Source organism: Salvelinus fontinalis, chromosome 1 (assembly GCF_029448725.1).
Source record: "Salvelinus fontinalis isolate EN_2023a chromosome 1, ASM2944872v1, whole genome shotgun sequence".
In the NCBI taxonomy this organism is placed as follows: Eukaryota; Metazoa; Chordata; class Actinopteri; order Salmoniformes; family Salmonidae; genus Salvelinus; species Salvelinus fontinalis.
The window spans coordinates 17,116,424-17,140,637 of NC_074665.1; the positions used below are offsets into that span (position 1 = coordinate 17,116,424).

Sequence of the window (24,214 nt, forward strand, 5' to 3'; positions counted from 1 at the left end):
AACATAACAAAATGTGGAAAAAGTCAAGGGGTCTGAACACTTTCCGAAGGCACTGTATGTGTTTATATATATATATATCCCCTTGAACTTTGTGGAACATCCAAACTGAGAGATGGCAAGCTACCATCAGCTTCTCCTACATTGGGCACCTGTGCTGTTAATGTGACTACACCCATCATGCGATCAGTTTTTCCGCCTTCAACGTTGAGGGAAAAGGAGTGAAATCCAACACTCATCATTCACACAACACAAAAACACATTACCCAAGTGTGCAAGAAATTGCAAGCAATTTTCTTTTTTCTATTCCATTGTTGTATATTGATGTAGATGTTACTGTTAAGATACCTGTGAGATTTGACATTTGATTCTTGATCTTTTAATAACTTGGTATTTTGTTCTTTGACGGTGCCATTAGTGAATAAATATGCAGGGTTTAGGTTCCTCTATGTTAATGATTTGCTTCATGTCTCATTAATCCTCCTTGAGCTAACCTATTCTGGACTAAGAGTATTGTAGCCCATTAGCACATTCAGATGAGATAAGAATATTTCAGTAATTGTACATTTCATGTCCTTTACACATTGAGAAGACATTGCTTTTCTGTAGACAAACATACAAACACACCAGTGGAGGCTGCTGAGGGGAGGACGGCTCATAATAATGTCTGGAACGGAGTCAATGGAATGGCATCAAACACATGGAAATGTTTGATGGTGCTGCTCCCTTTCCACCCATTCTGCTCCAGCCATTACCATTAGCCCATCCTCCCCAACTAAGGTGCCACCAACCTCCTGTGACACACATACACTGAGGACACCAAACATAAAGAACACCTTCCTAATATTGAGTTGCACCCTCCCCTTTCGCCCTCAATTCGCCGGGGCATGAATTCTACAAGGTGTCGAAAGTGTTCAAATCAAATCAAATGTTATTTGTCACATACACATGGTTAGCAGATGTTAATGCGAGTGTAGCGAAATGCTTGTGCTTCTCCAACCATGCAGTAATATCTAACAAATAATCTAACCTAACAATTTCACAACAACTACCTTATACACGCAAGTGTAAAGGAATGAATTAGAATATGTACATAAAAGTATATGAATGAGTGATGGCCGAACGGCATAGGCAAGTTGCAGTAGATGGTATAGAGTACAGTATATACATATGAGATGAGTAATGTAGGGTATGTAAACATTATGTAAAGTGGCATTGTTTAAAGTGGCTAGTGATACATTTATTACATACATTTATCCATTATTAAAGTGGCTAGAGTTGAGTCAGTATGTTGGCAGCAGCCACTCAATGTTAGTGATGGCTGTTTAACAGTCTGATGGCCTTGAGATAGAAGCTGTTTTTCAGTCTCTCGGTCCCCGCTCTGATGCACCTGTACTGACCTCGCCTTCTGGATGATAGCGGGGTGAACAGGCAGTGGCTCGGGTGGTTGTTGTCCTTAATGATATTTTTGGCCTTCCTGTGAAAACGGGTGGTGTAGGTGTCCTGGAGGGCAGGTAGTTTGCCCCCGGTGATTCGTTGTGCAGACCTCACTACCCTCTGGAGATACAGCCCGACAGGATGCTCTCAATTGTGCATCTGTAAAGGTTTATGAGTGTTTTTGGTGACAAGCCGAATTTCTTCAGCCTCCTGAGGTTGAAGAGGCGCTGCTGCGCCTTCACCACGCTGTCTGTGTGGGTGGACCATTTCAGTTTGTCCGTGATGTGTACGCCGAGGAACTTAAAACTTTCTACCCTCTCCACTACTGTCCCGTCGATGTGGATAGGAGGGTGCTCCCTCTGCTGTTTCCTGAAGTCCACGATCATCTCCTTTGTTTTGTTGACAATGAGTGTGAGGTTACTTTCCTGACACCACACTCCGAGGGCCTTCACCTCCTCCCTGTAGGCCGTCTCATCGTTGTTGGTAATCAAGCCACTGTAGTGTCGTCTGCAAACTTGATGATTGAGTTGGAGGCATGTATGGCCACGCAGTCATGGGTGAACAGGGAGTACAGGAAAGGGCTGAGAACGCACCCTTGTGGGGCCCCAGTGTTGAGGATAAGCGGGGTGGAGATGTTGTTACCTACCCTCACCACCTGGGGGCGGCCCGTCAGGAAGTCCAGGACCCAGTTGCACAGGGCGGGGTTGAGACCCAGGGTCTTGAGCTTAATGACGAGTTTGGGGGGTACTATGGTGTTAAATGCTGAGCTGTAGTTGATGAACAGCATTCTTACATAGGTATTCCTCTTGTCCAGATGGGTTAAGGCAGTGTGAAGTGTGATTGCGATTGCGTCATCTGTGGACCTATTGGGGCGGTAAGCAAATTGGAGTGGGTCTAGGGTGTCAGGTAGGGTGGAGGTGATATGGTCCTTGAGTAGTCTCTCAAAGCACTTCATGATGACGGAAGTGAGTGCTACAGGGCGGTTGTCATTTAGCTCAGTTACCTTAGCTTTCTTGGGAACAGGAACATGGGTGGCCCTCTTGAAGCATGTGGGAACAGCAGACTGGGATAAGGATTGATATGATATTGATATTGATATGACCGTAAACACACCAGCCAGCTGGTCTGCGCATGCTCTGAGGACGCGGCTGAGGATGCCGTCTGGGCCTGCAGCCTTGCGAGGGTTGACACGTTTAAATTTGTTACTCACGTTGGCTGCAGTGTAGGAGAGCCCTCAGTTTTGGTAGCGGATTGTGTCGGTGGCCCTGTATTGTCCTTAAAGCGAGCAAAGAAGTTGTTTAGTTTGTCTGGGAGCAAGACAACGGGGTCCGCAACGGGGCTGGTTTTTCTTTTGTAGTCCGTGATTGACTGTACACCCTGCCACATACCTCTTGTGTCTGAGCCGTTGAATTGCGACTCTACTTTGGCTCTATACTGACGCTTAGCTTGTCTGATTGCCTTGCGGAGGGAATAGCTACACTGTTTGTATTCGGTCATGTTTCCGGTCACTTTGCCCTGGTTAAAAGCAGTGGTTCGCACTTTCAGTTTTGCACGAATGCTGCAATCAATCCACGGTTTCTGGTTGGGGAATGTTTTAATAGACGCTGTGGGTACAACATCACCGATGCACTTGTTAATGAACTCTCACACCGAATCAGCGTATTCATCAATGTTGTTGTTCGACGCTATGCGGAACAAATCACAGTCCACGTGATCGAAGCAATCTTGAAGCGTGGAATCCGATTGGTCGGACCAGCGTTGAACAGACCTGAGCATGGGTGCTTCCTGTTTAAGTTTCTGTCTATAGGCTGGGAGCAACAAAATGGAGTCGTGGTCAACTTTTCAGAAAGGAGGGCGGGGGAGGGCCTTATATGCATCGCGGAAGTTAGAATAACAATTATCCAGGGTTTTTCCAGCCCGGGTCGCACAATCGATAGTGATGCTGGCCCATGTCATCGCCAATGCTTCCCACAGTTGTGTCAAGTTGGCTGGATGTCCTTTGGTTGATGGAACATGCTTGATACACATGGGAAGTCGCTGAGCATGAAAAACCCAGCAGTGTTCAAATTCTTGACAAAAACCGGCGAGCCTGGCATCTACTACCATACCTCGTTCAAAGGCACTTAAATATTTTGTCTTGCCCATTCACCCTCTGCATGGTACACATACACAGTCCATGTCTTAATATTCTCAAGGCTTGAAAATCATTGTTTAACTTGTCTCCTCCCCTTCCTCTACACTGGTTGAAGTGGATTTAACAAGTGACATCAATAAGGGATCATAGCTTTCACCTGGATTCTGTACTCCCTGTATATAGCCTCGTTGTTGTTATGTAAATGTTTTGTGTTACCTTTTGATTGATTTCGTTTATTACTTTAGTTTATTGAGTAAATATTTTATTAACTCTATTTCTTGAACTGCATTCCTTGTTGGTTAAGGGCCTTAAGGGCTTGTAAGTAAGTATTTCACTGTAAGGTCTACACCTGTTGCATTCGGCGCATGTGACAAATAACATTTGATTTGATTCACCTGGTCAGTCTGTCATGGAAAGGTGTTCCTAATGTTTTATACACTCAGTGTAGATAGTGTTACACCAGTGTAGAGGGAAATATTGAGTGTGTGTTCTACTCGTCCAGTAAACACTGTTGAACGCTTCTGGGACAATGGACCTTGTGGAAACAACTATGTAAATGAGATTGGATGGGTGTGTGGGTTGATTGATTTGATTGTTTCAGAATCATTAATTAATGACCGTTCTCAAAATGGGTAGAGAGCTCTAACGATCAGAAAGAGGTTGGATCGGGATTCCGGAGACAAAGTCTGCACCAAGCATTCTAGGAAAGACGGATCAATACTATTAGGCGACAGAGGAGGCTGGTGGGAGGAGCTATAGGAGGACGGACTCATTGTAATGGCTGGAATGGCATTAATGGAACAGAGTTTCCATATGTTTTATGTGTTTGATGCCGTACAATGAGCCCTTCCTCTTATAGCTCCTCCCACCAGCCTCCTCTGTTAAGGGCATGGAGGGATATAGCAGGGAAAGTAAGGATGGATTAGGGGAGGGGTGGAAGGATGCTGGAGGGGAGATAGAGGGATGGAAAGGGAGAGATGGATAGAGGGGATGGAGAGTGTTGGATGTGGGTAGGCACTGATCCAGGGTCCATAGGGCAGTTTTAGTCTGATTGGAGATTTCTCAGCATGCGTTGCATTGATCCTGTTCAAAGTAAAACAGGGATTCATTTTATTGATTAAAAACATGATTCTGATTAAAACGGCTGCTACTGAGTGTGTGAGTGGATGAGTGTGTGTGTTTGTGTGTGTGTTTGCACGCTTGTGTGTGTTTGCCATTTTCAATAAATCTCTGGATCCCAGGTGACCCCTGCAGCGATGCATTCTGGGTATCAGACCTGGGTTCAAATACTATTTAAGGTATTTCAATAAAAGTGGAGACTGGTGGGAGGAGCTATAGAAGAATGTGCTCATTGTAATTGCTGGAATGGAATTAATGGAATGGTATCAAACACATCAAACATATGAAAACCTCACGTTTGACTACGGTACATTTATTCCATTCAATCCATTCCAATGAGCATGTCCTCCTATAGTTCCTCCCACCAGCCTCCACTGTTCACTAACTTTAACATACATTACAAAGTAAGTATTTGAATATGCTTAGTCTTTGGAAATACAAGTAGTTTAATATTTGGAAATGTATTTGGAAATACACTTGGAAAGTATTGGTATGTATTTCAAATACTCCCATGCATTTGAACCCAGGTATGTTTGGTCCTAAGGGTGTTTTATATATATTTGGAAACAATTATTTGAAAATAGTTTCAAATAAAATAATATTAATAGGAAATTATTTGAAAATATTGTCAAATACTTACAATAGATGTAGTTGATTTTGCCACTTTATTTGAAAATACTCAAATACACAGAAAAAAAATAATACAAAAAATAATACAAAAACTTACAGCAACTTCAGAAAGTATTCACACCCATTTACTTTTTCACATTTGGTTGTGTTACAGCCTGAATTTAAAATGTATTACATTTAGATGTTTTTGTCACTGCCTAGACACAATACCCATAATGTCAGTGGTTTTTTTAAACAAATGAATTCAAAATGAAAAGCTTAATAAGTATTCAACCCCTTTGTTCTGGCCAGCCTAAATACATTCAGGAGTAAACATGTGCTTAACAAGTCACAGTTCTATGGACTCACTCTGTGTGCAATAATAGTGTTTAACATGATTTTTGAATGACTACCTCATCTCTGTACCCCACACATACAATTATCTATAAGGTCCCTCAGTCGAGCAGTGAATTTCAAACACAGATTCAACCACAAAGACCAGGGAGGTTTTCCAGTACCTCGCAAAGAAGGCCATCTATTGGTAGATAAAAGAACATTTGAATTATCCCTTTGAGCATGGTGAAGTTATTAATTACACTTTGGAAGGTGTATCAATACACCCAGTCACTACAAAGATACAGGCGTCCTTCCTAACTCAGTTGCCGGAGAGGAAGAAAACCACTCAGGTATTTCACCATGAGGCCAAAGGTGACTTTAAACCAGTTACAGAGTTTAATGGCTGTGATAGGAGAAAACTGAGGATGGATCAACAACATTGTAGTTACACCAAAATACTGACCTAATTGACAGAGTGAAAAGAAGGAAGCATATACAGAATAAAATAATCCAAAACATGCATCCTGTTTGCAACAAGGCACTGAAGCAGCGTTTCCCAAAGTCAGTCTTCGGGGGTCCCCCAAGGGGTGCACGTTTAGTTTTTTTGTGACGGTATTCGTCGTCTGAAGAAGAGGAATCATCGGACCAAAGCGCAGCGTGGTAAGTGTTCATGCTTGTTTTTAATTAAAACTGAACACTATAACAAAAATAACAAGAGAATAACCGAAACAGTCCTGTAAGGTGAAAACACTAAACAGAAATGAACTACCCACAAAGCATTGGTGGGGAAAAGCTACCTAAGTATGAATCTCAATCAGAGACAATGATAGACAGCTGCCTCTGATTGAGAACCACACCCGGCCAAACACAAAGAAATACAAAACATAGAAAATGAACATAGAATGCCCACCCAAATCACACCCTGACCAAACCAAAATAGAGACATAAAAATCTCTCTACGGTCAGGGCGTGACATTTTTGCCCTAACACTACACAGCTGATTCAAATGATCAAAGCTTAATGATTAGTTGATTGTTTGAATCAGCTGTGTAGCTCCAGGGCAAAAACCAAAGCATGTACCCATTTGGGGTCCCAGAGGAACAAGTTTGGGAAACCCTGCACTAAAGTAATACTGCAAAAAATGTGGTAAAGCAATTCACTTTTTGTCCTGAATACAAAGTGTTATGTTCGGGGCAAATCCAATAGAACACATTACTGAGTACCACTCTCTATATTTTCAGCATTGTGGTTGCATCATTTTATGGGTATGCTTGTAACTGTTAAGGACTGGGAAGTTTTTCAGGATAAAAAAGAAAGCACAGGCAAAATCTTATAGGAAAACTTGTTTCGGTCTGCTTTCCACCAGACACTGGGAGCTGAATTCACCTTTCAGCAGAACAATAACCTAAAACACAAGGACAAATCTACACTGGAGTTGCTTACCATGAAGACAGTGAATGTTCCTGAGTTTTGACTTAAATCTACTTGAACATTTATGTCAAGACCTGAAAATGGTTCTCTAGCTATGATCAACAACCAATGTGACAGAGCTTGAAGAATTTTGAAAAGAATAATGGGCAAATGTTGCACAATCCAGGTGTGCAAAGCTCTTAGAGACCTAGCCAGAAAGACTCACAGCTGTAATCACTGCCAAAGGTGTTTCTACAAAGTATTGACTCAAGGGTGTGAATACTTACGTAAATTAAATATTTCTGTATTTCATTTTCCATACATTTGCAAACATAAAAAAACAACATGTTTTTACTTTTTCATCACGCGGCATTGTGTGTAGACGGCTGAAAAAACATAAATGTAATCCATTTTGAATTCAGGCTGTAACACAACAAAATATGGAATGAGTCAAGGGGCATGACTACTTTCTGAAGGCACTGTTTTAAGAGTCAGTGTTCTTGTTAACGTGTTTCCACTTCCGCAGACGTTAAAGGGTGTCAGGTAGCCTAGCGGTTAAGAGTGTTGGGCCAGTAACTGAAAGGTGTCGATTAAGGTAGCCCCCCGCATCTTTCTGATTCAGAGGGGCTGGGTTAAATGTGGTTTAATGCATTCAGTTGTGCAACTGACTAAGTATCCCTTCCCAAATGAATTAGTGCACATAAAGATGTATGTAATTCATCTCTATTGAACATTAAAACAAATCTGGATATTCTGGGGTCCTATTTTCACAGTAAAATACAGCAACTATAGTCTGCATATCAACTCAAAATTCATGTCAATCACTGGATTAGGATGCACATCAAAATATATTGAATCCTGATATATTGAACCTGCTTGGACATGTTAAATGAAACAAAGTATTTCTTGAATACTTCAGTGGTCTATTTATTATACTTGTTAATAAAGCACTATGAATGACTTTATAAGATAATTACTTATGATATGGGTCTGACCCAAATCGTGGACTGGTGCCACCACCTGTAAAAGTTAGTGGCACCAGTGATACCAGGGGAAGATGTTAGTCTGGAGCCCTGTAATGTAATGAACTGTCACGGCTCTCGTCGAAAGGAGTGGACCAAAGCGCAGCGTGGAAAGTGTTCATGATTTTTATTTTCAAAAAACACTCAAACAAAATAACAAAGCGGAAGCGAACAGTTCTGTCAGGTAACAGACACTAAACAGAAAACAACATCCCACAAAACCCAAAAGGAAAATGACAACATATATTCGATCCCCAATCAGGGACAACGATAGACAGCTGCCCCTGATTGGGAATCAACCACACCAACATAGAAATAAGGAAACTAGAATGCCCACCCTATTCACACCCTGACCTAACCAAAATGGAGAATAAAAACCTCTCTACGGCCAGGGCGTGACATGAACACTTAGGGGAGGTGATGATTCAGGAGAACATGTTAGTCTGGAGCCCTGTAATGTAATGCACACTTAGGGGAGGTGATGATTCAGGAGAACATGTTAGTCTGGAGACCTGTAATGTAATGAACACTAAGGGGAGATGATGATTCCGGAGAAAAGTCATTAGCTTTTATAACATGTCTGGAAGATGCACTCCGGGATCTTAAACACACAAAAAAAATTGTAACATATTGCACAAATTGGATTTGTTTCATATCATATAACTTGACAAATTCACATGACATCTAGAATTGGATGACGTATTGCACAATTGGATGACGCAGTATATAGAAAATGCATAATTTGGCGGCGTACACATGATGTGGGCTGGTGTGAATAAAATCCCAGGGCTGAATTCTTGTCCTAGTCCACCACTGACTACAAGGCAGGCGTAAATACCAGTAGATACTGGATTATTACGCTACAGAATAAATCAAATATAGTTGATCTGGTCATTCTCTTCTACAGGACATATCCAACGACATGTGTGTGTGTGTTGGTGTTGGTGTTGGTGTGTGTGTGTGTGTGTGTGTGTGTGTGTGTGTGTGTGTGTGTGTGTGTGTGTGTGTGTGTGTGTGTGTGTGTGGACATGTTTAACTATAATTCGACCAACTGGGGACATTTTGCCCCACAAGGAAAAAGACTATTTCTAGGGGGGTTATGGTTATAATTAGGATTAAGGTTTTGGGGTTAGGGTTAGGTTTAGGTGTAAGGGAAAATAGGATTTTGAATGGGAATCAATTTTGTGTCCCCACAAGGATATTTGAACAAGACTGTGTGTCTGTGTGTGTGGTTTAGACGCTGGGTGATGAAGCGCTCGCTCACCCGAAGTGGTTGCTAGGCGTCCGTGTTACAGTCCAATGCAGTGCTTCATGTGTGTGTACGTGTGCTAAACACTACTCACCTCTTCACCTGCTCACACCTAGTATATACCCCCCAACATACAGTGTATACATGTGATTATGTTTGCAACTTTTTTCATTCATTAGCAGGAAACACTTTTCCTGTAGAAACCCTGCTTCTTAAAATAACTTTTCTAACTGGGAGAGAGAGATACAGAGTGGATACAGAGATAAAGATGTAATTTCTTAATTTGAGCTAGTTTACTATAGCAGGAAAATACTCCTGCAGCAACAGGAAATGTGAATTATATTTGGATTATAATGAATGGACATTTTTTTGTAGGGGTTGATAATTTTTCTTCAGGGCAAATCAAGTCATTTCAAAGTGGAAATAACAAACTTCGGAATGGTTTTTAAACCTTGAATACACTACAGGTTTGCATTTCCTGCTGTGCAGCAACAAAAGAGTGATCAAATTAAGATCTGTACTGAGAGAGAAAGATTTAAAGTGACATAAATAAATAAATATAAAATGTGGATGTCACGCTTTAAATTCTGCAGGGGAAATCTGGGTGTAAAAATAAACTGCAGTTTCTATATTTCTCTCCTCCTCCTCCTCCTCTCCTCTCTTCCTCGTATTTTTAGATCAAGGCATTTCTCGTTCAGAGAGCAGTGTGTGCCAGTCTGCCACAGGAGCACACGTGCAGGCTCTGGCACGTGCGTTAACACTCACATTGCTCAACGATGCAGGCACTACTAGAGAGGGAAAGATACAAGGACAGAGATGGAGAAAGGGAGCAGAGACAAAAGATGAGGGGGAATGAGGGAGGAAGAAAGGGAAAGAGGTGGAGGGAGAAAAAGGAGAGTTAATTAAAGAGAGGATGAACGAAAGGAAGAGAGGTGACTCAGAGAGAATCATAAACAACAGGACGGACAGAATGAAAGGGAAAGAAAGGAGAGTGATATTGAAGGAGAGAATGGTTGCAGACGGTTAATCAAACAGATTAATATTCCTTTGGGGAGAGGAGAGGCGAGACATAGCAATGCAGTTACATTCAGTTGTCACTCACACACACACACACACACACACACACACACACACACACACACACACACACACACACACACACACACACACACACACACACACACACACACACACACACACACAAATGCATACACCCACACTCATGCTTGATTGGAAGAGGGAGTTGTAATAGCAATTGACCCTCTCCTCTGGTCCACCTTCCTCTCCTCCCCTGCTGTCTCTCTGTTCAACTCTACAGGATGTAATTTCCTTTCCAAGACTTCCTGCAGCAAACTGTCAATCACAACTTAACGTGAGCAAACGTAACTTTTTATTGTTGCTTTATTTAATAAGGGAGTCATACTGAGACCAAGGTTTATTTTACAGATGAGCCCTGAATTACACTACTGTTCAAAAGTTTGGGGTCGTTTAGAAATGTCCTTGTTTTTGAAAGAAAAGCACATTTTCTGTCCATTAAAATGACATCGAATTGATCAGAAATACAGTGTAGACAATGTAATGTTGTAATGACTATTCTAGCTGGAAACTGCAGATTTTTTATGGAATATCTGCATAGGCGTAGAGGCCCATTATCAGCAACCATCACTCCTGTGTTCCTACGGCACGTTTTTTTTAGCTAATCCAAGTTTATCATTTTAAAAGGCTAATTGATCATTTGAAAACCCTTTTGCAATTATGTTAGCACAGCTGAAAACTGTTGTCCTGATTAAAGAAGCAATAAAAACGGGCCTTCTTTAGACTAGTCGAGTATCTGGAGCATCAGCGTTTGTGGGTTAGATCACAGGCTCAAAATGGCCAGAAACAAAGACCTGTCTTCTGAAACTCGTCAGTCTATTCTAGTTCTGAGAAATTAAGGCTATTCCATGCGAGAAATTGCCAAGAAACTGAAGATCTCGTACAACGCTGTGTACTACTCCCTTCACAGAACAATGCAAACTGGCTGTAACCAGAATAGAAAGAGGAGTGGGAGGCCCCGGTGCACAACTGAGCAAGAGGACAAGTACATTAGAGTGTCTAGTTTGAGAAACAGACACCTCACAAGTCCTCAACTGGAAGCTTCGTTAAATAGTACCCGCAAAACACCAGTCTCAACATCAACAGTGAAGAGATGACTCCGGGATGCAAAGACAAGGACATTTCTAAGTGACCCAAAACTTTTGAACGGTAGTGTACATAAATTACAGAAAATACACAATATAAATACAAAATGTAAGTAGAAAGAAAAACATGGTCATAAAAAACAAACCCATTCATCAGTAATAAGGTCCGCAATCAGCTTTCTGAATTCCCCAAGAGGCACCACAACATAACATTTAAGAACATTTTGAATGTAGTTCTTACACCATGTTTGCAGAACTAAAACCTGATTTGCCTAACTCAGTAGAGACCAAAGGAATTTCCAGAGTTAACCATCCCTGAGACCGGGTGTGGTAACTCGTATGTCTAAAGTTTAGTAATGATGTTTGGTACACTGGGACGTTTTGTAAAAGGGCTTTATAAACGAAAACATAGCAATGTATCAACCTACGTGACATCAAAGAGGATGCAGGGATGAGTACCAAAATTGTTACCCATAAAAAAAATTGCAATGAGCTATGATAAACTGCATCTAACGGCTTTAATGAAGTGGCAGCTGCGTTTATATATGACGTCACTATAGTCTAGGACCGATGGGAACGTTGACTGTATAGTCTGCTTTCTATTACTTAGCGAGAGGCAGGAACTAATTCAATAGAAGAAGCCCATTTTTATTCTCAACTTCTTAACTAACTTGTCAGTATCCTTTAAAAAAATCTGCTTGTCATCTATTCAGATGCCCGGATATTGGACACGATCAATATGGACACCATCTAAAGTACATATGCTGAAATCATCAGTTATTTTTATGTGCTCTAGAGAACAAAATATACTTAGTTTTACCTGTGTTCAGTACTAATTTCAGGTCAATTAAGTGTATCTGTAATACAATTGCCACGTCTGCTCCCCTCCGGCATTCGGCTTCGCCGGTTTACTAACAATCATTACGCGCACCTGCGCTTCATCATACCTGGACTCCATTACCTCTCTCATTCCCTTCCCGTAATCTGGCAGTCCCTTAGGTTCCTTCCCCAGGCAGTATTGTTTCTGTGTTTCATGTCAAGACGCTACCCTTATGTTGTATCGTTCCATGTTCTTGGTTGTGTTAAACTTACCACCTGGATCTGCTTCTCGACTCCCAGCGTCGACGTTACAACAATGAAGGCAGACTCTAGATCAGTTAGTGCCTGGTCAACCGTGGGGGAAGTAGCATACGAAGTGAGTATCATCGGTATACAAGTGCAGGTTACAGTTTTTTACAGACAAGTCAATATTATTAATGTAAACAGTAAAAACTGCAGTACCACAGAAAAGACCCCTGCTGAATACCTTTCGTAATATCCACGAAACCTGATTTAACACCATCAGTAGACACACATTGAGTTCTATTTGTGAGAAAAGAAATTCAACCAGTTACATGCAGCCTGGTCTAGACTAATTGAGGCAAGGCTATGAATTAGCAATGAGTGATCAATAGTATCGAAAGTCTTTGACAGGTCAATGAAGAGAGCTGCTCAGTCACCTTTTATTCATACAGTTAACCACATCATTTATAAACTAGAGAGGCTGTCACGTTCCTGACCTGTTTTCCTTGTTTTTGTATTTGTTTAGTATGGTCAGGGCGTGAGTTGGGGTGGGCATTCTATGTCATGTGTTTCTATGTTTAGGTTCATTGTCTATTAGCCTGATATGGTTCTCAATCAGGGACAGGTGTTTTACGTTTCCTATGATTGAGAACCATATTAAGGTAGGTTGTTCACACTGTTTGTTTGTGGGTGATTGTTCCTGTGTCTGTGTATGTCGCACCACACGGGACTGTTTCGTTTTCGTTCGGGTATGTGTTTGTTCCTGTTAGTACGTTATGTTCTCTAGTTCAGGTTTGTTCACAGCGTCTATTGTTTTGTAGTTATTCAAGTGTTCTTCGTGTTCGTCATCTTTTTAAAATAAATTTCATCATGTATTCCACCTACACTGCGTTTTGGTCTGATCCCTACACCTCCTCTTCAGAAGAAGAGGAAAACAGCCGTTACAGAATCACCCACCAACCAAGGACCAAGCGGCGTGGGAGAAAGCAGCAGCAGCAGCGATCGCAGGATTTCTGGACATGGGAGGACGTTTTGGACGGCAAGGGTTGCTACACATGGGAGGAGATCCTGGCTGGAAAAGATCGCCTCCCATGGGAACAGCTGGAGGCAATTAGGAGAGCAGAGGCAACCGGGGCGAGGAACTGGCGTTATGAAGGTAAGCGGCTAGCACGGAAGCCTGTAAGTTCTTGGGGGGGGGGCTAAAGGGTAGTGTGGCGAAGTCAGGTAGGAGACCTGCGCCTACTTCCCGATCTTACCGTGGAGAGCGAGAGTACGGGCAGACACGTGTTATGCGGTAAAGCGCACGGTGTCTCCTGTATGTGTGCATAGCCCGGTGCGGGTTATTCCACCTACCCGCACTGGTAGGGCTAGATTGGGCATTGAGCCAGGTGCCATGAAGCCGGCTCAACGCTTCTGGTCTCCAGTGTGTCTCCTCGGGCCGGAATACATGGCACCAGCCTTACACATTTACATTTACATTTAAGTCATTTAGCAGACGCTCTTATCCAGAGCGACTTACAAATTGGTGCATTCACCTTATGACATCCAGTGGAACAGCCACTTTACAATAGTGCATCTAAATCTTTTAAGGGGGGGGGGGGCAGAAGGATTGCTTTATCCTATCCTAGGTATTCCTTGAAGAGGTGGGGTTTCAGGTGTCTCCGGAAGGTGGTGATTGACTCCGCTGTCCTGGCTGTCCTGGCGTCGTGAGGGAGTTTGTTCCACCACACATGGTGTCCCCGGTTCGCCTACACAGCCCAGTGCGGGTTATTCCACCTCCCCGCACTGGTCGGGCTACGGGGAGCATACAACCAGGTAAGGTTGGGCAGGCTCAGTGCTCAAGGGAGCCAGTACGCCTGCATGGTCCGGTATATCCGGCGCCACCTCCCCGCCCCAGCCCAGTACCACCAGTGCCTACACCACGCACCAGGCTTCCTGTGCGTCTCCAGAGCCCTGTTCCTCCTCCACGCACTAGCCCTGTGGTGCGTGTCTCCAGCCCAGTACCTCCAGTTCCGGTACCACGCACCAAGCCTCCGCCGACTGCTTCACTTCTTGTTTTATAAAAAGCATTAATGTGTTGGGAATTCCAAATTGCACTAACACACACACTTACCACACCAGACATGCCACAAGGTTTTCTTTTTCAACGTCCCCAGGTCCAGAACAAATTCAAGGAAATGCACAGTATTATACAGAGCCATGAGTGCATGGATCTCCCTTCAATCTTATATAGCGCAAGTGAACAGCAAACCTGGTTTCAATAAACAAATAAAGCAACACCTCACGGCATAACGCATAATAATATCCCCCATGTGACCTTGTTGTTGTGATGGTGTACTGGAATGTACAGTTGGTGTAACTGATAGATGTAAAGTCTTTTGTCTGTAATGTTATTTTCGTTTTGTGTTGGAACACGTGGAGGCTCATCAGAGGACAGGAAGGACCATCCTCCTCAGTGAAATTTCATAAAAATATTGAAACATTAAAAGAAGTTATCCTTTTAAGATAAAACTATACTAAATATGTTCATATGTCACCAAATAATTGATTAAAATACAATTTTGCAATGAAGGTCTACAGTAACTTCAACAGCGCTGTCAGAGCGAGAGAGAGAGCTCTATATTGTTGCAGTAAGACTCTATACGGACCTCTTCTGGTTGATTGGCAGACTTCAGCTACATCCTCATTGGCCAGACCTGGTTATGAGTCATAGTCAGTTTCAGTTTTTGTATCAGTTTCACTATATAGTGTGGCGTATACTCCATAAAGCCAAATTTGTAAGGATTACGCAATGCAAATACACATTTAGCTACTACAAAATGGCCAAATTTGGCTGACATATTTATGCGCAGGGAAACCATTTGCATGGCTAATTGCGTTCTTGCTTTGCGCACTTACGTCAGGTACAGTATAAATGACGGTTAAACGTCATGATACCCAGGCTTCTCCCTTCACAGACAAAGCATCCAATGAGAAGACAGAGCCAGATGAGTTGTTACATCCCCAGTAGGAGAGCAGCGGTAATAACTTTATTATGAAAAAATACAGGACCACTCCACAAATTTCTTGTTAACAAACTATAGTGTTGGCGAGTCGGTTAGGACATCTACTTTGCAAGACACAAGTCATTTTTCCAACAATTGTTTACAGACAGATTATTTCACTTATAATTCACTGTATCACAATTCAAGTGGGTCAGAAGTTTACATACACTAAGTTGACTGTGCCTTTAAACAGCTCGGAAAATTCCAGAAAATTACGTGATGGCTTTAGAAGGTTCTGATAGGCTAATTGACATCATTTGAGGCAATTGGAGGTGTACCTGTGGATGTATTTCAAGGCCTACCTTCAAACTCAGTGCCTCTTTTCTTGACATCATGGGAAAATCAAAAGAAATCAGTAAAAGACCTCAGAAAAAAATGTGTAGACCTCCACAAGTCTGGCTCATCCTTGGGAGCAATTTCCAAACGCCTGAAGGTACCACGTTCCTCTGCACAAACAATAGTACGCAAGTATAGACACCATGGGACCACGCAGCCGTCATACCACTCAGGAAGGAGACGCATTCTGTCTCCTAGAGATGAACATACTTTGGTGCGAAAAGTGCAAATCAATCCCAGAACAACAGCAAAGGACCTTGTGAAGATGCTGGAGGAAACAGGTACAAAAGTATCTATATCCACAGTAAAACAAGTCCTATATCGACATAACCTGAAAGGCCGCTCAGCAAGGAAGAAGCCACTGCTCCAAAACTGCCATAAAAAAGCCAGACTACAATTTGCAAATGCACATGGGGACAAAGACTGTACTTTTTGGAGAAATGTCCTCTGGTCTGATGAAACAAAAATAGAACTGTTTGGCCATAATGACCATCGTTATGTTTGGAGGTAAAAGGAGGATGCTTGCAAGCCGAAGAACACCATCCCAACCGTGAAGCACGGGGGTGGCAGCATCATGTTGTGGGGGTGCTTTGCTGCAGGAGGGACTGATGCACTTCACAAAATAGATGGCATCATGAGGTAGGAAAATTATGTGGATATATTGAAGCAACATCTCAAGACATCAGTCAGGAAGTTAAAGCTTGGTCGCAAATGGGTCTTCCAAATGGACAATGACTCCAAGCGTACTTCCAAAGTTGTGGCAAAATGGCTTAAGGACAACAAAGTCAAGGTATTGGAGTGGCCATCACAAAGCCCTGACCTCAATCCTATAGAAATTTGTGGGCAGAACTGAAAAAGTGTGTGCGAGCAAGGAGGCCAACAAACCTGACTCAGTTACACCAGCTCTGTCAGGAGGAATGGGCCAAAATTCACCAAACTTATTGTGGGAAGCTTGTGGAAGGCTACTGGAAACGTTTGACCCAAGTTAAACAATTTAAAGGCAATGCTACTAAATACTAATTGAGCGTATGTAAACTTCTGACCCATTGGGAATGTGATGAAAGAAATAAAAGCTGAAATAAATCATTCTCTCTACTATTATTCTGACATTTCACATTCTTAAAATAAAGTGGTGATCCTACCTGACCTAAAACAGGGCATTTTTACTAGGATTACAAGTCAGGAATTGTGAAAAACTGAGTTTAAATGTATTTGGCTAAGGTGTATGTAAACTTCCAACTTCAACTGTATATGGCGCAAGTCTGAAATCACACACTATTCCCTATGTCGGGCTCTGGCCAAAAGTGGTGTGTACTATGTAGGGAATATGGTGGCGTTTGGGATCGAGCCTATGACTTACTACAGAGTTCAACAGCGGCATTTAATCATCTATCTTCTGTACTTCATTTTGTAAATAAAGTGTCCGTTCGTGGGCGTATCCACTTCCTGTTTCCGGTCTGTCAGGTCAGAGGTCAAGGGTCAGGAGGGAAGGTTAATTTGCATAGCGGACTCATGCACTACAGTTGGCTACATTCTCCCACGTCCACAACACAAACGACAATAACAAAACAAACAGATACATTTAAATAAATAAAATGACAATGTTAAAGACAGAGATCTTTGTCTAAGTGCCAACCTTTGGTTTAGATACAACAGTCATTTATCAGTTCTGTCTCGATCTTGTTCTGCACCAGCCACTAGTCTCCAAATAGGGATTAGTTATAATGTATTATATCTTTGTACATATTGTGTATGTACATAGACATGCTATGTACATATTATGACATAACATGTTCAGTAGGTTAATAAAACATATCGTAAAATTTCAAGACATGTCAGTATATTTCAGTTAAGTCTACATCAGATAAATAAACTGTGTTACTTACTCATAACATTTTATAACTATGTTATAACTGGAGGATGAGAGACTATTCCCATTAATAAAATATATCACGGCATAGCCTAAAATATATCTCTAGTACATATAGTACATACCATATATGAAGTATATTTATAATATAGTGTTTCACCATTCATATCTGAGTAACATCAGGGTCAGAGCTGGACAAAGGTCCAAAGGAAGATTCAGTAACTAAGAACCAATCATGTTAACCTGAGGCCTCAACTAAACATTTACCCTTTAAGTACACTTCAAAAAGTACCCTTCAGCAAATATACTTCACAAAGTACACTTGAGTTCCCTTACCCTCCCTCTACCATAGCTCTTTATCACATTACTTTAGGTGTGCAAAAGTTTGTTCCATTTAGCTACCGTTATCTGGAAAAAAATATATACAAAAAATAAACTAAGAGAAAATGAAGCGTCTGGTAGTTTCTCCCGGTAGAAATGAGAGCGCAGCGTTGGCAGCTACAACTGACAGTCAGGTTACCTCCAGCTGGACACTTGTGAAGGTCACTCACTCCAGAACCAGTGGTACCACTAAATGATCGATATCTTCATTATTATCATTATTAATATGAACATTCCATAAGGTCTTAATAACATACAGGTTTCATATATAGTGTTTCTGTACATGACTTTAGTTATTATTAGAGTTCAGTCTATAGGTAGCACGTAGGCACTAGTCCAGGGGTTGCCATGGAAACAGCACAGCCAGGTGTGGCGTGCCATCATTTGACAGGAAATGTCCATTAAGAAAGAGGAAGAGGCGTCGTTAACCCCCTCCCCCTTTGGATCTGTCAATTTGAAGGTTCCAGAGCCCCTCTGGTTGGGGCAGGTAAAGCAGGGTGGTTAGAGGCTAAACCAGGCTAGCTAATCTACTTTCTCCTTTATAGACCCAAAGAGGGGCAGGCTAGCAGGCTAACGTTCAGAGTCGGTCATATTAGGAGGCTAACAGAAGAGTAATTAGATGAGTTTGTTGTTTTCTAGTTTGGGGTTTCAGAATAATTCCTGCTGAGGGGAGCTGAGAATGACTGCATAGACATAATAGTTGGAAAAGGGCAGGGAGGGGCGACAGCCCAAACTCACCAAATATTATATTTCTATACAAATGTATATATTCCGAATACATATGCAAATGTATGTCACACATTAAAATACATTTACAAATGAATAAACAATACATTATTTGGCAAATGTTTTAAATTTCACATGTATCCTAAGCTGCATCCCAAAAATATATTTGAAATGCATTTTTTTCCCCGTATGGGAGATGGGAGTAGTGGTGAGTTCAGAAGACCACTAGCGGCGAAGGTGGGGAGAGGTGCGTTTTTGGGGAAAGGGGGGGTCCTTGGTCAACACCCTATTGTGGCGGTGGGTGAGGTGAAGTGCTGCCCTGGAAGGTGCCTGTAGCATTGTGGAGGGTTAGGACCCCAGAGAGCTGCCCTGGAAAGTGCCTGTAGCATTGTGGAGGGTTAGGACCCCCGAGGGCTGCCCTGGAAAGTGCCTGTAGCAGTGTGGAGGGTTAGGACCCCAAAGGGCTGCCTTGGAAAGTGCCTGTAGCAGTGTGGAGGGTTAGGACCCCAGAGGGCTGCCCTGGAAAGTGTCTGTACAATGTAAACCCCAAGGCATTTTTAACTTAAATCAATGAAATATCACTTTAACTTCAAATGTTTATGTGGTACTGACGCAAAACTAAATGAGAGGTCACATCAACTCTTTTAAGTTATGATAACAAATCTAATTTTTCCCCCGGCATGCTCTATTGCAGACAGATTTTTTTAAATAGTTTTTCATATGTGTTTTTGCATGTACATTGAGTGATTGATTAATCTTATGCTACACAAAGATACATTTAAAAAAAATCTAAACTAATCCAATCATTTACTTAGATTTTTTGGCACCCATTACTGAAATGGTTGTTCCAGTTTAAATGGTTTCTAACCCTGGCAGTCATTATAAATGCAGGTTGCGGGTAAATTAAAATGTCAACTGTTTTACACATCACTTTGCAAGCCAGCCTAATGTGATTTGCAGGTAGGGATGGCAAAAATTGGGTACGTTGTGCAGAAATCCTTCAACCAGGATTTTTTTGAAAATCAAGTAATTTTGGGAAAGCTTCCAGAAGTTTGCAACCCTATTTGCAGGCCTGATGTGGCCTGTAAACCATGAATTTCAGGCCACTGTATTAGGGTAACACTAGGCCTCAAAATAAGGCCTTATGAGATAAGTAATAAAGACTATAATTATAATGATAACATTTACCTTGGAATTCAATTGGTGAAGGTCACAGGACAAATATAAAAGGAATGAATTCAACAACCATGTCACTAACAAATACAGTCATGGTAACTCTACAATTCACTCAAAAAGGCAAGGCACACTGGGAAATTCTATTGGAGGCATGGCTTAGAGGTTCCTGTAAGTCGCTCTGGATAAGAGCATTTGCCAAGTGACTAAAATGTATATATTAAGTGCAATGAGTTTTCTCAAAAGTTTTGAGTAATGACAGCACATTGGGGCTTACAGTGTAGCAGTGTGGAGGGTTAGGACCCCAGAGGGCTGGCCTGGAAGGAGCCTGTAGCAGTGTGGAGGGTTAGGACCCCAGAGGGCTGGCCTGGAAGGAGCCTGTAGCAGTGTGGAGGGTTAGGACCCCCGAGGGCTGGCCTGGAAGGAGCCTGTAGCGGTGTGGAGGGTTAGGACCCCAGAGGGCTGGCCTGGAAGGAGCCTGTAGCGGTGTGGAGGGTTAGGACACCAGAGGGCTGGCCTGGAAGGAGCCTGTAGCAGTGTGGAGGGTTAGGACCCCAGAGGGCTGGCCTGGAAGGAGCCTGTAGCAGTGTGGAGGGTTAGGACACCAGAGGGCTGGCCTGGAAGGAGCCTGTAGCAGTGTGGAGGGTTAGGACCCCAGAGGGCTGGCCTGGAAGGAGCCTGTAGCGGTGTGGAGGGTTAGGACCCCAGGGGGCTGGCCTGGAAGGAGCCTGTAGCGGTGTGGAGGGTTAGGACCCCAGGGGGCTGAACTGGAAGGAGCCTGTAGTGTAGATGCATATGGAGGCAGATCAGTGGTCTGGAGACAGCTTCACCCCAGTCAGACACCAGAAACTCCCCGCACCATTGGACATCTCCTGCAAGGGCAGGGACAACACAGAGTGACGGACAGGCTCAAAAGGTGAAGGGTAAAGGGTGACGTCAAAATGACCTGAATGGAGATATGGAAGGACTGGTGTGATGATGATGATGAAGATGACGCTGTAGCGATACAGGGTCCCAGATGAGATTAGGTAAGAAGTAGAGGCACCTTCAGAAGGGGAGAGAGAGAGAGAGAGAGAGAAGAGAGAAAGAGAGATGAGATGAGAACTGAAGGTAAAACAGTCTACAAGTCTACAACTTGACGACTGGAGAGTAGCAATGCATATGTGTGTGTGTGCGTGTGTGTGTACGATACACTCACAAAGCTGCGTGTCGCGGTGAGACGATGGCGACGCGGGTTGATGATTGTGCCGCTCAGACTGCGGACCATTGTGCTGCTGCAGTCAATCTGGTACACACTCCTCTCCATGTTGGCATTGGGGGTGAGGGAACGAGCTGGCCCTCCTACCCCACACTGCAGCCTCCTGACCGGGCTACCACCTAGACACGCACAGGGCATAGTCTGGAGGTCAGGGATCATACTCACTATATACACACACAACTTCATACATATACTAGACACACAGCTACATACACACAACTATAGTCTGCAGTACCTACCTCTACATCCTGCCTGGAGGCTGGCCCGGTATAGGAAGTCCAGCTCTGAAAACTCTGCCTCCTCAGGGTCACAGGGGTCATGCTGCCCAGGGGTAGGCTGGGAGTTGTAGTTTCGGTAGGGGAGGTGTGGCCTAAAGGGGAGGCGGCGGTCTGGAGGTGTGTCATATGGCGTAACCACGGCATTTGGGCGGTCCATGCTCCAGGAGGACCAATGACGTGTGACGGTGTTGGCAGCGGAACCTTGATCGGGCCAATGTGGAGAGGCAGTGGACGGTGAGGGGTGGGGCTGACTGCGGGAGGAGCAGGGGGTGGGTGGGCGGTCGGAGTGTGTGTGTGGGTGCTCAGGGTTTGTATGTGAGGGTGGAGGGTGTGTGTATTGGGGGTCAGAGTAAGAGTGTGTGTGTGAGGGGGGAGCGTGTGTGTGAGATATATCCCAGAGTCTGAGAGATAGAGAGGGGAGAGAGATGGCCAGGTGTCTGCCAGCAGGTCTCACACCCCCAACCTGTAACAACTCCTCCAGGCTCATCCCCTGTCCTTCCTCACCCCTCCTCACCCGCTCCCCCTTCTCACCCTCCTCAACCTGTGCTGGGGGGTTGTTGGTGGAAGGGCGTGGGAGGGATGAGTGGAGAGGGGGCTGACCAGGTCCCAGGGTTGCCTCCTGGTAGGCTGGCCGGACCTCTTCCCCCTTCTGATTGGGCGTCAGCAGTACTTGGAGGGGGCCAGACTGTTCACTGATTGGACCACAGAAGAGAAGGGGCGGAGACACTCAGGAGCCAATCACAATCAGAGTAAATAAAGATTTAAAAAACACTTAAAATGAAAATGATAAAATATGTAGAAATAAAAGACTCTTATGTTAGGTTTATGACTGTGTAATGTAGTATTTATAGAGCTACACGGCACTACGTCACCACACATACTCACACACACCATCCCCCACCCCCCACATTAATTCTCCACATCTCCGCTGGCTGGCTCAGTAATAATTACCCAGAAGCCTTTGCAGCAGTCACCATAAATCACAGGTCTATTTTGATGAATAGAGGAGAGGAGGAAGAGAATAGAGAATACATGAGATAGAGCAGGATAGTGTATACCTGCCATCCAACCCAGCACCAGCCCCTCACAGATATCTCACCATCAAGTACTAGTACAAACCAGTCAAGATCAGCATTGCCCAACACAGACAGATACAGACACTTTCCACTCTACTGCACTACACACAGAGGAGGTTTTGGACAGGCAGATCTGGGACACACACAGAGGGGTCCTGGGGTGGTTTTTGGACAAGCAGAGCTGGGACACACACAGCGGGGTCCTGGGGTAGGTTTTGGACAAGCAGAACTGGGACACACACAGGGGGGTCCTGTGTGGGTTTTGGGGACACACAGGGGACAGTTATGGTACCTGCGATGTCCCTGGGGACTGGCGCTTCCTGTTTCCTGCTCCATATCCTGTTCCTGTGTGATTGGCTCCGCAGTGCTCCTCATGCACACAGCTACAGTCAATCCACTACGAGAATTAGCCTCATGCAGGGGGCTGAGCACAGCTGAGAATGTTGATGAGAAAGCAGGAGGAGAGATACAGAGAGAGATGGAATTAGAGAGAGATGGAGAGAGAGATACAGAGAGAGATGGAAATAGAGAGAGATGGAGAGAGAGATACATAAAGAGAGATACAGAGAGATGGAAGGAGAGAGAGATGGAGAAAGATACAGAAAGAGATGGAAATAGATAGAGATGAGAGAGAGACACAGAAAGAGATAGAAATAGAGAGAAATACAGAGAGAAATGGAAGGAGAGAGATACAGAGAGAGAAATGGAAGGAGAGAGATACAGAAAGATATGGAAATAGAGAGAGATACAGAGAGAGATGGAGAGAGATACAGAGAGAGATGGAAGGAGAGAGAGATGGAGAGAGAGAGATACAGATAGCCTTGGAAATAGAGAGAGATACAGAGAGAGATGGAGAGAGAGAGATACAGAGAGAGATGGAAGGAGAGATAGAGAGAGATGGAAATAGAGAGAGATGAGAGAGAGATGGAGAGACAGATACAGAGAGAGACGGAAATAGAGAGATATATGGAGAGAGATGGAAATAGAGAGTGATGGAAAGAGAGATAGAGTGAGAGATGGAAATAGAGAGAGATATGGAGAGAGATGGAAACAGAGAGAGATGGAGAGAGAGATACAGAGAGAGAGATAGAAATAGAGAGAGATATGGAGAGAGATGGAAACAGAGAGAGATGGAGAGAGAGATACAAAGAGAGATAGAAATAGAGAGAGATATGGAGAGAGAGATACAGATAGAGATAGAAATAGAGAGAGAGATGGAGAGAGATGGAAACAGAGAGAGATGGAGAGAGAGATACAGAGAGAGATAGAAATAGAGAGAGATATGGAGAGAGATGGAAACAGAGAGAGATGGAGAGAGAGATACAGAGAGAGATAGAAATAGAGAGATATGGAGAGAGATGGAAATAGAGAGATATGGAGCGATATGGAAATGGAGAGATATGGAGAGAGATGGAAATAGAGATATGGAGAGAGATGGAAATAGAGAGAGATATGGAGAGAGATGGAAATGGAGAGATATGGAGAGAGATGGAAATAGAGATATGGAGAGAGATGGA

The 24,214-nt window shown here is 43.3% G+C and overlaps 1 protein-coding gene across 5 annotated transcripts in view; it reads right to left on the minus strand.

Annotated features, from left to right (window-relative positions):
* Window positions 1-15,545: 15,545 nt before the first annotated feature.
* The window catches only part of LOC129823493 (inactive ubiquitin carboxyl-terminal hydrolase 54-like), an 87,923-nt gene continuing 79,254 nt past the window's right edge, over window positions 15,546-24,214 (minus strand). For 2 of the 5 annotated variants that reach the window (XM_055882328.1, XM_055882574.1), the window contains 4 exons: window positions 22,990-23,131; window positions 21,583-22,313; window positions 21,284-21,462; window positions 15,546-20,863 (listed from right to left, as the gene is read on the minus strand). In XM_055882328.1, coding sequence (XP_055738303.1) covers window positions 20,732-20,863; window positions 21,284-21,462; window positions 21,583-22,313; window positions 22,990-23,131 — 1,184 coding nt within the window. In that variant the 3' untranslated portion in view covers window positions 15,546-20,731. The other 3 variants (XM_055882413.1, XM_055882487.1, XM_055882651.1) reach the window with 3 other exon arrangements.